Source organism: Lissotriton helveticus, chromosome 1_1 (genome assembly GCF_964261635.1).
Source record: "Lissotriton helveticus chromosome 1_1, aLisHel1.1, whole genome shotgun sequence".
Lineage (NCBI taxonomy): Eukaryota > Metazoa > Chordata > Amphibia > Caudata > Salamandridae > Lissotriton > Lissotriton helveticus.
The window spans coordinates 1752648543-1752666294 of NC_136057.1; the positions used below are offsets into that span (position 1 = coordinate 1752648543).

Genomic DNA, 17752 nt, shown 5'->3' on the forward strand with positions numbered 1-17752 from the left:
GGGGGGACCAGCGCGGGTGAGCCCGAGGGATCAAGGTCAAGGGCAGGATGACAAGGGACAGAGGGCGGCAGGCAGCAACGGCGGGTGAGCTCGGGCAGAGAAAGGGCAGGATGAGGTGGGTTGGGTAAGCGCTGACCAAGCAGCGCCAGTGCACCTTAGCGGGCCCCGCACCTTTCACGAGCACTGACTCAGCTCCCTGGGGTCTTCACTCCTGTAGGTCACCACCACGCGTGCTCTCACAGCCCGAGCTACCTGTCACACACGGAAGAGCGAGGGATCGTGGACTTTACTCCCCCTTTGAGCCCGGGGAGAGCGAGAGCCGCTCTTGGCACTGATGCCTCCGGCGTGATCATTGGGCTATCAGGAGCAGCCCCCGTGATGCTGCTGTCACTGACTGATCGCCCCCACACCTGATGTGTGGGTTGCAGAGTATTTTGTTGTGCACGCTTAACATTCTATGGTGCATAAATTGATGTGTTTTGTTTTATTTCTGACTGTTTCCGTGTAATGAAGACTCTCGTTAATGTTGCATCAGAGAGAAGCGGGAGGGGGCGGGAAAGGGGGAGGAGAGAGCTGACGACGGCCGGCCGGAGCAGAAGACGGGCACCAAAACAAGCGGGAGGGGGCGGGAAAGGGGGAGGAGAGACGCTGACGACGGCCGGCCGGAGCACGAAGGCGGGCACCAGGAAACAAGCGGGAGGGGGAGCAAGGGAGGTGCCGGCAATGCCGGAACAGAATCGGGGGCGTTCCCGGCGTCGCGTGACGTCGGCAAAAGCCAAAGAAACGCGGGAACGCCCCCGAATCTGGTCCGGCATTGACGGACAGGCCCCTCGTCCAATGGCTAGGCTCCATTTATGGAGCCAGCCAATGAATGACGAGGGCCGACCCAAAGCCACACTACAGAACTCATCAGGATTTCGCCTGCGCGAAAAAGATGCGCAGAGCGCATCTTTTCGCCAGGCAAAACCTAAAAAATGCTGGTACTCAGTACCGGCCCATTTAACGCACTAGTTTAGATGCCTTTGCTTACCTATGCTTTTCCTTAAATAAGTGGGCAAAAGCAAAGCAACCTGCGGCCTCCTTAGAGAGACATCTTCCAGATGTCTTCTTTTGAACCTCTGGGAAGCGACGCATTGACTTTTCTGAGTGGAAGCGGTTCAGTTAAGCAAACGGAAGAACAATATTTGCCTCAAATAAGTCTCCTGACATGGACAGCTGAAGAGCTTGGCGATGCTGAGTCACCGCGCCCTCTGTTCCTAAAATGCATTATCGAAAAAGCGGTCGAAATCGCGTCAGCACCACAGAGACGATGAACGCTATTTCGAGTAATTTTTAATTACATTTTCATTTTGTTCATTTTATTCTAGCCGTTTCTCTGTTTTTTGACAGCTTGTGACAACAGGCAACGAAAAAATAATGTGAGCTATATTTAGCATTTCACGTTTAACACCGACTGCCATTTTAACATATGTTTCCTTCTCCTTTCTTGATCATTGGGGTGCTAATCACCCAGAGGGCGCGCATGCTCAATAGACCCGTTATCACCACATCCCGCTCGTGTGCCATGTTTCTCTGCATCATATATTTACTTTGAATTGGCCATCAAAAAATCATCAGAGTAAAAACTAAAAAAAACTGTTCTGTTTCCTGATTTTGTGCAGTGACATATCCGGCAAAATTAGAGTGATAGATGAGGAGCTTTAAGGTTCGAGGTGCTTTTCGGAATTGTGACATATTTGTTGGTATGTCGGAACGTATGCAACCCTCTTCCTGTTGCCGTTGAAATATTCAGTGACTTTCTGATCATTAATATCAAAGCCACAGCGATTAGATCAGTCTTTCATCCTTCCAAAACGATTATATGAGAACAATACCTGTGGCAGTACTGGCAGTATCTATGTATAACAAGCTCTCGCGGGGCAGCAGGGGGAGGGGAGAAAGGAGGGGGCCTGCGCCGGATTCCCTTGCGGGAGGAAGCAGCAAGGTGATCAAAGGAATCGCCAAACATGCACACGTTGCCATTGAAGGCAATGGAACGCGTGCACGTTTTTGGCCTCAACACCAACTCGACGGCTAAAGGTCTTTTTACCTAGGCAACGCATGCCCGCTGCTTGGCGAGACCTAAAAAACAAAAAAGCTGATGGACGAATTCCTTTAATTAATTTCAACCAATGTTTATTAATTTGGGCCACTGTTGAGTGTATTGTTTTAACTCACTGTGCCCGTATCGACATGGTTCAACTATTTATAAATTTTTCTTAGCAGCTCCCCCTAAAGAGAGAGCCAAACGTGACCTGCTTATCCATGGCCCTCCTAAACAGGAAGGATCACAACCTAAGAGATGTTTCATCCTTGTTGGGCATCATAAGTAATCTCAGAAAGTAGTTGCTCCTGTGCATCATTAATTGCGTCAGATAAACATTCTTGATTGCCTGACAGTGATTCTGTTTTTGAAGTATACAGTAGAGGCTTCATGTTCTCAGTCTTGCAGTCTCTGTTTAGACAATCAAACTCAGTTATTCTTCAAACTTTGGCCCATATGCTCCTGCAATTGGGGAAAAAAACACAGCAAGCCTTTTCCATCTGTGCACCCAGGATCTGTAACAACATCCCTGTATCCATCAGGACCACCTTGATGCTGCAATAACCATATACCATATACATTGCCCGTTCTGGCTCCTTGATCACCACTCCATCACCCCTTGTGAGGCTTCATGCCACTGATGCAACATAAAGTAGAATAAGCACAAGAGCAGGAGTCCTATAGGGGGAAAGGCAGAGTTGGAGGGTGATCAGGCCTACAGAACTTTAGAAGAGAGCACTGGGTATCTCTAAGAGCTAGTAACATCTGGTTATCTATCACTTTTCTGTGCAGCTTCAGGTTATCTTGTAAGGCGCCTCAAATGATGGCTGGGGACCTCGGTCCTAAAAACATGATTTTGCAGCAGCACGCACAGATGCAAAATCAGTAGTAAGCCGTTGGGCATAGTGTCTAGATGGCTTCATATCATATAGGTACCCCTTCAGCCATCCAGGGTGTTTTTTTAGCCAACAGCACATCGTAGTGTGCAATGTGTAGTTTGAAATATCCATTGCTGTTATAATAAAGAAATACAGGGCTGGCTGAGTGTCATGTGTAAGACATGGGGCCTCTTAGCAGCCACGGCTGTGCAGTAGCACTCGACGCCCTTTATAGATGAGAAACGTGAAAGTGTATGCAGCACACTCTGCGGCACCGACTGTGGCCTCTACCAGCGCCGGTTCCCTCGGACACACCTTTCCCATGTATGCTTGCTGAGCCTATTACTTGGTTGCTTCTATGCATTAGTTCGATTGCATATTTTTTTGTACACGCAGCAAAAACAGTAATACTTCTCCCGGCTGTAGAAGAGTAACATTCGACTACTTCTGAAAGCATTGCCTGGAGACTCTGAAGAGAAAATGGCAAAGAAAAGAACTCTGTCCCATGCCAGTATCTCTTCTGTATCCCATGCATGCTGCTATTGCATTTACCTCAAGGAGCAGACCACAAGTGCTGATTTTGTTGTAATGTTTCGGTGGAGGCCAAGGTGGCCCAAAGTTCAGTTGTTTGTATTTTACGCATGCGATGACAGAAATCTGTGTGCTTGGAAAGAAATAGTTTTTTAAACCTTCTGTTATAAGGACTCATTTTCTACCTTGTGGAAATTGTTTGTTATTTTTCTTTTGGTTGTGCATGCTCTCAGCCACAATGCCACCTCCAGGACAATTCCCGGGCTCTGTATCACTGCAAGCATACAGAAAATAAAGAACTATTGCAGGCTTCCAAAAATGCAAACAATCTCGTAAACCTTAAGAAGAGCAAGGGCGCAACATATTGAGCACATGGGAAGGAGTAAGCTGAAAGGTAACCTGAAGTAGTACCTCCCATTGATACACTGAAGAGCTTCCGCTTTACCAGAAATTAGAGTAGTGGCTGAAGCAGAGGACCACCAGCTCTTTGAGTTGGCCCACCTCCCATTTTGTAGCCGCTCCGAGGCCCTGCATGACCCTCTCACGTGTTAACAGGCTTTTTTAAACTTGTTGCCTAAATCTTTGTAGATATTGCCTTTCCATATTTGAAAGCTGCTTTCACAGTTCTCCCTTGTTCCAAATAGAAAGGCTAAATCTGATCAGGCTTCATGCCGTATATCCTGATGTGTGAGGCAGCATTGATCTAGCTTATTGCTATCACCACACTTTTCCCCAAACTAGTGCCCTTGTTCACAATGGTGACTTTTTTTTATTTGTGCCAGTAAGTAGGTGACACTGGAGTCCATGTTTATAATGGCAGGTGGGCACAGGATTATGCATCCACTATGCAGCACTTGCGGCAGACCCTGAGGTCCTCACCTGAATCTGTAAGTCCTGAGCTTGGCTGCAGTTGTACTCTTGTGTGCGCATGGCTGTTTTTGCAGTTAAAGAGTGTATACTAAACTCATTGGCTTCCCATCCCTGCGTAATGTTTGCATCATTTACTTGTTCGCTGATGTGGCTATGTTGCTGTGCTCGAAATGCCACTTTTTCCACTGGTCTGTTCACGGCACGTCACCTCTGTTTTTGATAACCAGGCTTTCATATCACTCCCCTGCCCAATATCTCTAACTTTCAGCACGGGTTCTTTCGCAGGTGCCCTGACCTTGGAGAGAGAGGAAGAAGGGAAGGTGTTCTTTGTGGTAGTTTCTATACTGTGCAATAGCCTCTCGCAGTTTCCATGCGTGGTACTTCTTTTCAAGCGGAAGAGGCTTTTGAAGACATGACTGTTCGCTTCTTGGTTGAGTCACTGTTTAGTAATGGCATCTTCAAGTAAAACATGTCACCTCCGAAAGGAAATCTTACAGGCGCTTAACAAAAGCTAGATTGCATTACTGTACACCTCTAATTTGGGGGTGATTATGATTTCTATAATGCTCAAGTGTCCTTCAGGAAGCGAGGATCAGTGTGCAGCCTGAATCTGACAGATCCATGTCCTCTGTGCATTTAAACTTTTGTAGATATCAAAGGGTCGGTAGGTTGTGTGGTGGTGCTGGCTCGTCATGCTTATTTTTTGCCTTTTGCTGGAAATGGCTGCATTGCTTTGTAAAACTCACGCCTGTTGGGGCAGTTGTGCAGTTTGCTGGCTGCAAGCGAAGCATTTTCGAAATCCATCAGCCAAACCATGATCTCCCTTAATTGGGTTCTTGGACTAAGACAGTCCAAGCATATTGTGGTATTCATCGGCATTTACATAACATATGTTGCTATGTAGTGTAGTTTCAACCTTTCTTTTTGATGAAACTTACCAGAACAAGTGGAATTTCAAATGAATTTTACATTTCTTCAGAGCGAAATTCAGTTATTAGCTGCAAGTTGCATTGTATCAGAATTGTGCAGTCATTCTGTTACTTGAATGTTCTTTCTTCCTAGTCATGTTTGCCACACAGTCACATGTTAGGAAATACTTCTGAAGTTACAGGAAAAAACGCTGTTTAGACAGTACACAACATAGGTGACATGAAAATCTGTGGTCAAGAGTACATCACAGAAGAAACAGCAGAATGGCACCCGCGGCCGCCTTAGTCTGGTACTCGGGGCTGGAATGCAGAGACAGGAGGGCATCACGCAGAGCATCCCGTCTGTCCTTTGGTGGTTCATTGGCTTCATCCTTTGGAGTAACAGGGCTCATAATGTGCAAGGAAACGACAGATTAGAAGAATCCAGCGACCGCAGCAGGAGCAAACCTTGCTGCAGGACACAATCGTGGCTGTTTAGAGAACTTCAATAGGCTAGAATTGGAAGAAGCTGGCTACTATACCTGGACATGTGGTCCAGCGAGTGTCTGTTGCCTTCAGTAAGAGGTGAGCAGGTGCCTCTGCGCAGGCAGTGGCTCTTGGGGGTGTGTTATCATGGCATAAACTTGTCTGCCATTTGTATTGGGAAATTTAGCACCCTCCTGAAAGGATTTTAGACTGCCCCAAAAATATTTTTAGTAAAGACCTCTTTAGTGGAAATCTTCTACAAACCGCTACTACATTGTGTAAATATGGTTTATTTTTATGAATACATGTTTAAGGAAAACTTCCCACAACTCTCGTCTAGATTGCAAAAACGCACGGTTTATTTTAATGACCAAATGTTATGTTGAGGTATTCTGTATTGCACTTATAAGATTTCGAAAAGGTTTGTTTTTGTGAAGACTCCTCTAGTTTCTCTACTTAAAGCTTTCTGTGACATTTGACTAGGATTGAAATACATTTTAATGTCGATAAACAAACCTTTAAAGGTTTACTTAGTATTCTTCTAGATTGCAAAAACATTTTTTTGTGTTATGAAGAAACATTTATTTAACTCTCTTTTTAACACTCTGGTGAACTGTGAAAAAGTTAGTATTTATAAAGAAACATTTTATTGAAAGTGTCTTACAACATTCTAGATAGTAAAAAACAATGTTTAGGGTATTTTTTGATATAGAACGCTTTAGCTAAAGCGTCTTATATTATGATTATAGCTTGGGGAAATAACAGTTTCACTTTCTAATGAAACGTTCTCCCCATGGCGTGTGGAGAGTTCTTGAGAGTATTCCGACTGTGCAGCATTGCACATCTAAGGCAGGTTGAGCCTGTTGGGGAAGTTGGGCAGGGTGCAGCTAAGGATCTGTGCCAGAGAATAGTTTTGTTTATGTGCCAGCGATAGAACAATATCTGGCTGATCGAGTTCAAAATGGTTATTTTTTTCTAGTTTACCTTATGCAGAAGTCCTTGAATAAGACTCTCCACTATGCAGGGGTGCGTTCCAGCTTGTTTCTCCGTGTTCTTGACTGGGAGAAGGACCTTTATATGAAATCATGTATGTATGTATGTATGTATGTATATAAGTTCAGGGTCAAATGCAAGCATAAAGTCAACGAGAGAGAGAAGAGGTAGCTGGTTATGTATCATCTGTCATATCTCTATGGCTTCCTTTACTGGTTGCAGGAGTCCTTCTGTACGCAAGTGCTCCAAAAGCATCCCTTATTAGGACATCTGATGCCTGCCTCAGTGCTCTGAGTCCTATGCTCTGTTTGGGATCGACTGCCGAATGGACTCCTCAACTGATTGTTAAAATGAGGTTCAGTGTTTCTTGCTGTCAACATCTAAGCCCAGTGACGTTCTCATCTTACCTCTACTTAACTAGGCTTTGGAAGGAATGTAAATTACGCCAGCGTAATGTGGGTCATTTCAGGAATTTTGTTACACTTGTTACGGGAAATTCCCCAACATTACATTATTTGCAGTTAAAAATTACCATAAACTCACTGGAACAATAGAATTCAAGCGGCTCTTGTTTGCAGTGCTTTTGCCCAATGTTTTTTTTTTTTTTTTTTTTTTTTTAAACCAGGAAATGTATTTTTGCAACTAAAATTGCCATGAAGTAACATTCCACGCAAAAATATATTCTAAATAGCAGATTTGTATTGTAACATCGTTCTAGGTGCACATGCCTCTCCAGTTCATGGAATAGGTGTCCTGTGGTTCTTTGAAAAGAGCAAGTTGAATACTTTTTCCATAATGAATGGTTTCTGAATTTAGTAGCCTTTGACTGAAAGTACTCAGGGTTTTTAGTGCGGAGGGGTGATGTGCTATGAAATTAAAGTGCAGCCTTTGTGTTCTTGTAATGACGGCCAGAGTTGCAAGCTTTGCCCTGGGCAAAATAAAATTTGGTGTCAGACCCCCTAAACACAAATGAGGTCTCCCGGGGACTCCCCTCTCTCAGGAGTAGAACCTTTCTTTCCACTTCACGTGATGGTACACGTACTGGTACATGAACGTGTTTTGTGCAGACTGTCAAAAGAAGTATTAGGATGTTTGTCCTAAAATTAGCAAGTCTGGGAGTCATGCTGAAAGGGCTCTCAGCCTAAAGATAGCTCTCATAACAAGCTAAGTGGCCTGCCTTTTTCCATTGTATCCATAATAAAGTACTAGTGTTAATTGCCGAGGCTGTGAATAATTTAGATAGCGAAGTGTATAAATAGTGTATCATCCATGTACTCAACACCGAGGAAGTTTTATGCAGCAACTCCTCGATCTTTGCCCTTAAAACTCTTGTCTATTTTCAGGTCCGGCCTAAAGACAGCTTCACCCGTTTTGCCAGCCTCATGTAATGGAAAAATCATTAGTGTAAGATATATCCATACATATGTGTATACACAGAGTGATTCTGGGGCAGCCCTCTTCAACCACTGGTCTGCTCACTTGTCATTCTCATTTTGCTTCCACCCACCTCATGTCAGTGGGCCAGCTCAATTCTGGCAATTGTTCTCTTGTGCGTTGAGTGAGGGAATTGTGGCCACATCCACCCGTCTGGGCCACCCACTCAGGCTGGTGGGCCAAAATATTAATTTGCCAATGCTTTTTTATTTTACATTCTGTATTCTTATTTATAGTTTTCTTTGTGTGGTTAATCTAATTTCAAGTTACAGTAATTCCGTCAGTAGTACCTTTTCTTAGTGCCTCTTAAATCATATTTTCCTGTGATGAGCACTAATGCAGATAGGGTTTCTTTACCAGTTGTAAGTTCACCAAGCCGATAGAAAGCACTTACGTTATTTTAAATTTGTATAGGATGGTTAGTTTTTATGAAAATGCAATTTTCTTTCTTGCTGGCATATGGCTGGTACATTTAGACAGCAGCATGTATTGAATTTTCATCTCCCTATTATACTTTTGTGGCATGTGTGCCCAATTGAAATGTTATTAAAATTAGAATTGCTTCAGCTTGCTAAGGCCAGATCTGTTGGATTTGTCAATGCTTGCTGAATTTGCTTCAGGTAATTCTTCTGTTGTGACTGAGTTTCTACGGCTTGACGATGGAATAAAACCCAAACTCTTCTTTCACTGGGGTTCTCCAGAGGTAAAACTGTTGAGTGTCATCAAATGACTTACCGTCTTTTTAGTTTTTGCCCCTCCAGCCTGAAATTTGGAGTAGTTTAAAATGATGTATTGAACCTAACTTTTTGCAACTTATGTTTTCTTTGTCGCAGGTTTTACTTCCGAAATTGGCATGGGATGAACGAAAAGGAGCCGGCGGTTTTCCGGAATATTCCCAAGCACAGTGAAACTGGGGAAGACCGACTTCGTATTGAGGCTGCAGGGGCAGTGCTTGACCCAAGGTCCATCGAGTACCTCTTTGAGCAGGTAGAATAAGCTAATGTTATTTGGAGAGCAGAGGCTGTGGCCTGAGCTTTTAGGCAATAGCACTACAGTTGCCACAAGGTGCTGGCACAGGTAGTGTTGGTGTCCTGTGATTATTAGAAGGTATTGTACTGGCATTGACAACACTTCCTTGTACCCCTTGCGAGGCCTGCAGACCTCTCTGGGTGGCCTGTTTGCATTATTTTTTGTGGTGCTTGGTATCCCTGGCAAGATTTTATACCTCGCGAAAAGAAATGCCTTTCGTTGTGCGTGGTTGACAGATTATTATTGTGGCTTGGCCTATATGGGACCGGTTTGGTGAGGTGTTTGAGGATTGAATGATGTGGTGGAACCACTGTAAGCCTAATATCGCTGCTCATAGGCCTGATGAGTAGCGGAGAGTGTGGGAATATATCCAGTCAGCATGCAGATAAGTCACAGTTTTAGGATGGGCAGTGTTAGATGTTGCAGATGGTGATGGTATGCGTCATTTGCACCCACAATGGTATAAGGAGCCCACTTAATAACATCATAAAACACAACCCTTGGGAGGCACTGTCAAGCCACTAAAAAAGAGGAGTAATGAGGACCCCCGGAAGGGACAAGGGACCAATATTGGCTTGCCTGATGTTTCTATGGTTACACTTGGTAGAAACCCTTAGCACCAAAATAAGACTACAACTGTTTAAAAGAAAACGGGCCAGTGTCTCTCATCCCTCCCGCTGAATTACGTTTGTATGATGAAAGGTAATAGGCGTCGGACAAACCTGTCAAGCTCTTCATCAAACTCTTCCTCAACAGCTGACATACTGAACCCTGACCTGATCTCAGAAAACAGTACACACACACAAGCACTGGTATTTTACTATAAACTGACTTTGATTATGAGATGTTCTCCTATAAATGACTGGTAAGAATTATTGCCATGAATATTAGTAACTACCGAACAAGATTAATAAAAGAGTAAACCCCCCCTGCTACATTATTTTGCCATTTTGCGCGTATGAACACTGGGCATAACAATAAGCAACAGAAAGGTAACCAATCAACTTTTCCAAAGGGCCTTCCACTGCGCAGCAACACGTATCGCTGCGTTTTTAGTAACTTTTGAAACGTTTGAGCTAGAAACAATTTTTTTTAGTTACAAACTGCAGATTATGCAGCAGATGGAAGATTAGGCGGCAAATGTGTCAATCCATTATTATGCGAAAAACGCCACTGCCGCAAAATAGCATAATTCCATGTGTCCTAGGTTATAATGAACTTCTATTCTGTTTAGTTCAATTCAGGTCAAAATTCGGGTACAAGAGCTATCCATAAAAGTACAGAAATGCATGATAAAAAAACATACAAATAAATACTTAGTTAAAACAATTCATATAAACAAACAGTTAAAATCCAGTATCTAAACAGCAATGAGCAACGCAGTGCATCAAAACTGTTTGTTCAAGCTTATTCAGTGTTCATAGCGCTACGAGCTTGCACTGCTGTTTTCAGAAAAAGCACCTACAATACCTCTTCATCTTTCAGTTGATGAAGGATACTAAATGCTGCCCTAAAATAATTATTATTGTGCCTTTTTATAAGAGGAAGCAAAAAATGCCTTCTGTACATACAATAAAAACCACACAAAAGAATGTAAAGTGTCAATTTGATTGACCTGACCTCCCATCACACATACAAGGCAATGAGTCGAGGTTTACTTGAAAGCCCAGTGGAAAGCTAAGCAGATATTTAATTGAGCCGGCCCTAAAACGAAACAGTAAAATGCGATCCCAACGCCCCATTGATCTAGTGAGGTACCCTGCAGTTGGGCTGTCTATTGTGATGTTCAAATACGCTGCCACGCTCGTCTCCCCCCTCTCAATGGTCATTCTTTCAGTGTGAGCGAATTTAAGCAAGGCTTGCTGTAACTCTTTTTTGCTAATACTAATATTGCCTTCTGGGTCTGTGAAAACATGCTGGAAACCCATCTTTTGGAAGCAAAATTCCACTCCGGCTAACCAAGAAATCTCAAGACCCTTGTCACAGCTAAGACAACCCGTGATTATGTCTCTAGTAAGGCACGTCTCCTTATTTTTTCACACTGCTAACCATAATAAGGGTGGTTAGACTCTGATATATTCTTCTATATATGAGATATTCAATTCACTGTATCAGATTAGATGGGAAATAAAAATTGAAGCCACCAGAACCTTTTGGCAGAGCCTATTTTCTTCAGTTTGAATAATATTACATTTGGAGGAACCCCATACCTCTGACTCATATGTTGCTGTCGAGATACACTGCATTTTATAAAGTTGCAGGAGGGGTATAAGAGCTCCCCCACCCATAGATTGAGGTATGCTGAATAATGTACCAATAGCCTGTGTAAACAGTCCTGCAATGTCCTATGTGCACGGTTCATGATCCAGTAGCAGGGAAATTTAGACTTGAGTATGAAAAAGTGCTGGTGCATTTCAAGCTATTATTTCCAACATTGAGAGTGGACAGGTGGTGCTTCCTAGGGCCATAGGCCATGATATAAGATTTTGTGAAATTGTTTTGTAGATCTAATGTACCCATAAAATCCTCACACACTTGCACTGGAAGGCCCTGGACTCGGGGTGTGCGTGCCATCAGCACCGCGTCGAATGCGTACAAAAGGAAAGGACTGTTTAGTTTGTTTTAAACTATCTGTGCTGAGTCATGTACCACCCCGTGTACATTTAGGCCTGAAGTGGGGAATTTGCCTCATGGTTGCTCTTCCAAGCAGTCCATCTGCCTTGCCCTGCCCCAGTTACCAGCATCTTTTATACCCGTTTCCTATATAGCAGTCCGTGATGTGAATAGAAGTCTGCTTGTGCTCTCATCAGCAAAGCTGTCCTCACAGAAAGACCTAACAATTTGGCTAGAATGCTCTCCTTCACAGGCTGTGCCTGTACCGCATACAGCTCTTACCAAGTGATTCTGGGTTGCCCATGACCAGGTAGGACAAAAAAAAAACCAAGAAAGTAAGCTTTTTCATCTTTTGTTGCCTTTCACTAGGAGAGACTCCTGACAAAATATTAGCACCGTCACCCTAAGCCTTCAAGGATGGGCTCAAGAACCAGTTCTTCTCACTGCATCCCCTCACCATCTGATCCCCAGTTATCTCTAAAGTCTCCATCCACTAATGACTAGTGTGCACTGCATGAATATCCACAGAATAAAAGCAAAACTATAAGCCTCATGAGGTTTAAATCGAACTTGATAATCCTTGCATGCAAATTTTGTTCTGAATAGTTATGCACCCATGATCTGTGCCTCTGAGGAAGTAACTGCCTATGGTTTTATTGTTATGGATGGAAATAATACCTAGACGTCTGTCCAGTTTTTTTTGGACTGAAAGTGGTCTGAGAATGCACGAGAGCCAAGGTCTCTCGATAAACCTTGCCTTGACCACAGTGGATTGTTTGCCTTGTGGGCAAGCCTAATCTCAGCTTGAATGTGCACTGTCAGAGTCATTCCCAGCGAAGTTTTCACAGTGATGTTTTAGGAAAAAGGATCAGGCCACTCCATTAGCAACAGACAACAGGAACATTAGTAAATGCTAGCTGCTAGTGTTTTAATGTATGACTAACTATATGCTGACTTCTTAACAGGGAAAGCACGACTTTGTCAATGATGTTGCCTCACTACGAGACCTGCAGACTGAGCAGGAGATCCACCGGTTTAAGAACGAAAGCCTTGGTATGGCTATCCTTCACCTCTCTCACATTGCCATCAAAAACCAAATCTCCCTTGAGGAAGTGGCACAAAAAAACAGGTATTTTCTCTTTGCGAAAACACCAGCGAATGGCTTGTTTCAATGTTATCTCAATTCCTAATTTTATTGTTGGTTTAGGCGCGCTGATCCTGTGGCATTTTCTAAGGTGATATGTTGGCTGCCTAGCTTCAAGTTGGAACAAGTTGGGCTGTGGAACTTTTTAGAAGTGTCTCTCTTCCGCTATAACTGTAGGTGTAGCCATGGCAATCTTGAGGAAGACAACTGCTGCATCCTACATGGGTGGGCAGATTACACGTTAGTTCTGAGCTGTGAGCACCACATGCTACCTCATTCATTACAATCAACCTTATTCTTTTGAGTGCTCTGCCTAGACAAAAGCCAGACCTCCTCAAAAATGTTGAAGTTGACCTCCTCCTCATATAATCTAGCTCTGGCCTGTATTCCAACCTCACCTGCTTCACTAAGGAACATTGTAATCACAGCCCTTTCACCTGCCAAGTTACGTAATGTTCTAGTATTTAGTCAACAGTAGCTATTGTATCTTTCTTTTAAGTCCGGGACATGACCTTGAACTTTCTACCTTACCGGTCCCTTCCTCCTTGCCCTCTGTAAATGTAATACCTCTTCCCACCACAACCATCTCTGCTCTAGTCTCAAACTGGTTAGGCTCTTGTCTGTATTTCAAATGTGGACACCCCGCGGTGCAGGTGTTTTAGGCTTGTTGGGCATCATGTACCTGCACTTGCCTAATTCTCATGTTTCCTAAATTCCTCCTTCCTTTTGCTTCTCTCACTACCTCCCACAAGGCTCTGTCTACGATACTCCTTTTACAGCACATGCTTCAGTAACATAATTTTCTCCCTATACAACACTCCCAGATGATCTTGGTCCCTTTCCTCACAATTCTTGATTGTCTCAAATTGCCAGGCGTTGGTTCTCCGTCCAAGGATTAGAATAAAGTACGTCCATGCAATCTTCGGGTCCCAACTTCCCTGTCAAAAACACCCTAACACGCATGCCTCAGTTAGAAACTTCCTCATATTTTTTACTTCAGCATGAGACTGGTGTTTTTTTTTTTAAACTTCCACTGAGCAGTCTTCAAACGTCTTACCCTGGAAATTGCATCCCGTGCAAAACCATGTCAGGTTTAATATACAACATTTACAAGCCAAAAGTTGGCTTTTAAATACCGGTTGCACAGAATTTATACTGCTTTGCACAAAGCCCATATTTATACAAAACCCTGCGTTTTTGCTTATTTAACCAGCCAACATTTGAGTTAAAGCTAGACCCTCATAACATAATATTTTTTATTTACGGTAACAAATGTATTCTTTACAAAGGTACAGAAAGAACATCATAGGAACCATAGGGTGTTTGCTCTCACGGCTCAGTTTATTCTTTCCTGCCCGAGCCTTTTATGCTCTCGCGATATACGCGCCATGTGTTGAAGACACCTCTCAGCTATGCAAAATAATAATGCTTGCAAAATGCCCCCCAACCCACATCCCACTCAGCCATGTAGCCAGCAGCAGACACCGCACCCTTCCATCCTAGCTTCAGAAACAGACCTCGACCACTCCTCTCCTTACAAACCATTTAATTTTGAGGATTACATGCACTCTGCCCCTTTATTTAACGCAGTAAATAACGGAAATGCGCAGACATTTAAAAGGCATTTTTAATACTGCAGCTGCATGCTTTATTTCCGCTTTAAAAGCTATTTTTTATGTGCACAAAAAGACACTTTTCAAGATGATGCTGCAGATGCATTTCACATGTATTTCAAATATGAGCGCGAAAAAAGACAGAAGAGTAAAATGCACACATTATAACACCCGGCAGCCACGTTCTAAGATATTACTACATCAGTTTTGCCTAATAATGTACAGCTGTTCTCTTCCACCCGCCTCCTTTTTAACTCCCTGATCTCTTCTCCTGTGCTGATCTGCTGCTCTCTTCCACCGACCTCCTTCTTTAACTCCCTGTTCTCTTCTCCTGTGCTGATCACACACACACAACCACACCCAACCACACACCCAACCACACACACAACTACACTCTCGCTCTCTATCTATCAATCTATCGGCCTCACTATCTATCTATCTATCTATCACCCTATCTATCTATCACCCTCACTCTATCTATCTATCTATGTATCTATGTATCTCCACAACGGCCCCAACAGCGCTGGGATGCCTGGCTTCACCTTGGGGGTGCCCAGGAGTGGACATTTCGCAGGGAAAAGCCAGGAAGGGTTCCACAGCGGTATGCGTACAGCGCAGGAAACCCCAGTTGGGGTATAAGTGCGCTTTACAAGTACAAATTCATTTCATTTAATTTTATTTCATCACTCATGTACCTCTTCCACAATCTTCCCAAGGAGACCTAGTATTTGAATTCAATTGGGATACTTCTTTGTAACTGCCCTCACTTAACTCTAAGGGTTTATAACGCCTTACAAAACCCCTCAAAAAATCACTCTAGTCAGCTAATTAATCCTTGATCACCATCGCGAATCAACCTTGTTCTCCCATCCTACTGTGCAATGCATTCCTTGCCACAGTACACAGATCTTCGCCAACTCTATTTCCACATTTACTCAGCTATATTTGCAACAAATCATGCTAACATAACATCCTGACTGAAACGGGTTTCTTTTTGGACGAGCCGGCGCTTTCAGTCATTAAATCGTTCCAAAACTGATGTCCTCCTGATTGGAATCAGTTGGGCACTTCCTTCTCCAGTCTCATGGCCATGTGGTTTTAAGAGCTTCTCATTCATCTAGCCTCAAATGTGTAGAGTGAAAAAATGCGGCATCCTTTTTAATGTCAAACTTTCCCTCGTCATACAACATAATGTGTTGATGAAGGGCATGCACTATTAAATAAAGCAGCTTAGGAGGATCCTCCACTTCTCCATTCAATTTACCACATCAAACTATTTATGGCCATGATGCTCATGTGATTAAACTACTGCAAACGTGTCTCAGCAGGGCCCCCACCAAGAGCAAATTTGGAAACTCTAAAGGGCAAAAAACAAAGCAGCATCTACAGCACAGGAAATGGGACGATGCTTCCGTACCTCCGAATGCCCTCCATTGGCTTCCGCTGGAACAGAGAATTGATTTTAAAGTCCAGTGCACACTGCATAAAATGTTTATATCCTGAGAAACTGCCTATGCAATACTTTGTCTCATCCCGTTGTTCAGCCTTGATCCACCACCACGCAGTAAGACTGAAGGAACTCGGTGGAAAAAGAATGAAAGCCTACAGAGTGTAAATAGGGATTAATATAGAGCACTCCCTCGATATGCAAAAACATGACTAATAGAATAGAACACTGTTGCTCTTCAGGAACACAGTCAATTAGAAAACGTGATCGCCGATAACTGCTCTAAACTTTCACACTAAACATAAACAGGCCGATCACAACCACTGTGGAATCCAAAATGACTCATTGAGTGACAGCTTCCTCCTCTGAGCACCAATTCCATGACTTGTGCGCCACATCCCTTCAGAATTTGAAATGAAGTGCCTATGCTTAAGATCCAAAGGCATCCACGTGGGAGCACTTTAGACAAGGAACACTGAAATAAAGGCCTGAAGTAGCAAAGGCAATGTGTAGTGCAAAAATCTTAAGCACATGAATAAATGTACGTAATTTTACAAACTGGTATTCTAAGAAGGATAGTAAAGCTGTACTAGAAGGCAATTACCTTGAGTCCTCATTAATCCTTGGAAGCACTTTGTGAACAACAAATCCTCTAACAGTGCCACTCAATCACCCTGAAGGACAAAGACTGCATATTCACAGAGGCGATCTGAGCACAACCGTGGTCTCATTGGGTCGGAATAAGCTTTGCAAATGTTCACAAATTCCATCACAGGTCTTTCAATTCTAGAAGCAAGGAAGAAGAATGACACTTTGCAAAAGTCACCACTGATGAGGAGTGTATTATTTATTCATGCACAATAAAACACCCAGGGTCTGATTCACACGGAACTTACGACTGATAAGGTTACGAATGTGGAGTCTCCGCATTCGTGGTGGAATCTCCACACTCGGGGCAGAATCTCTACACTCTAGTTCTCAGTGTGAGGATTCTACCCTTAGTGTGAAGACTCCGCACTTAAAACTTTACGAATCGTAAGTCTGTTTGTGAACGGGGCCCATTGTGAGAAGTTGGCCTGGTATATGATGTCCACTATTCTGGTGGGCACCTTGCACCAGTCCAAACAGCCCTTTTGGTGATGATTGTAAAGTCAACATTATAGACCAGCTATCCTAGAGGTAGCATGGACAAAGCAGTCTTAGGCTAAAACTTCAGAGAGCATGTGAAGCCAGCTGTTTGACCAATAATAATCCCTTGAATATCATATGAAAGGACACCACGCAAGGAATATATAAAATATATATGTATTTATTACTAACACAACCCCTATGGACTCTTTATGAGGTCAGAGTTCGAGATACAGCACAAGTTACTCAATAAGCATACTATAAGTTGCACAAATACAATTCTGCCCTAGGGGCCTCACGAACCATATACTAAGTAAGTGGTATAAGGACCACTTCAGGAAAGGTGAGTAGGCCTAGGGCCTAGGAAATCGCTGGGGCTACACTGAACAACCAAGGTTTTGGAAGTAGGAGGCCCACGGGAAGCGTGTGCAGTGTCTAAACACACATCCGAGTTACCATAGAGTTTCAATGGGAACGTAAAAGTTACAAAGTAGTAGATTTCGGACACTTCCGGATGGACTACGGGAAAACCCTGTTAAACTAGGACACTTGGATAGTTAATACCCACGGGAGCACTGGAGTACTCAAGTTACCT

General features: G+C 43.3%; 1 protein-coding gene across 1 annotated transcript in view; it reads left to right on the forward strand.

Annotated features, from left to right (window-relative positions):
- Window positions 1-17752, forward strand: part of TYK2 (tyrosine kinase 2) — a 523599-nt gene that overhangs the window by 176402 nt on the left and 329445 nt on the right. Inside the window, exons 4-5 of the mRNA XM_078640035.1 lie at window positions 9017-9170; window positions 12791-12954. Of these exons, the coding sequence (XP_078496161.1) occupies window positions 9017-9170; window positions 12791-12954 (318 nt within the window). The remainder of the gene's footprint in view (window positions 1-9016; window positions 9171-12790; window positions 12955-17752) is intronic.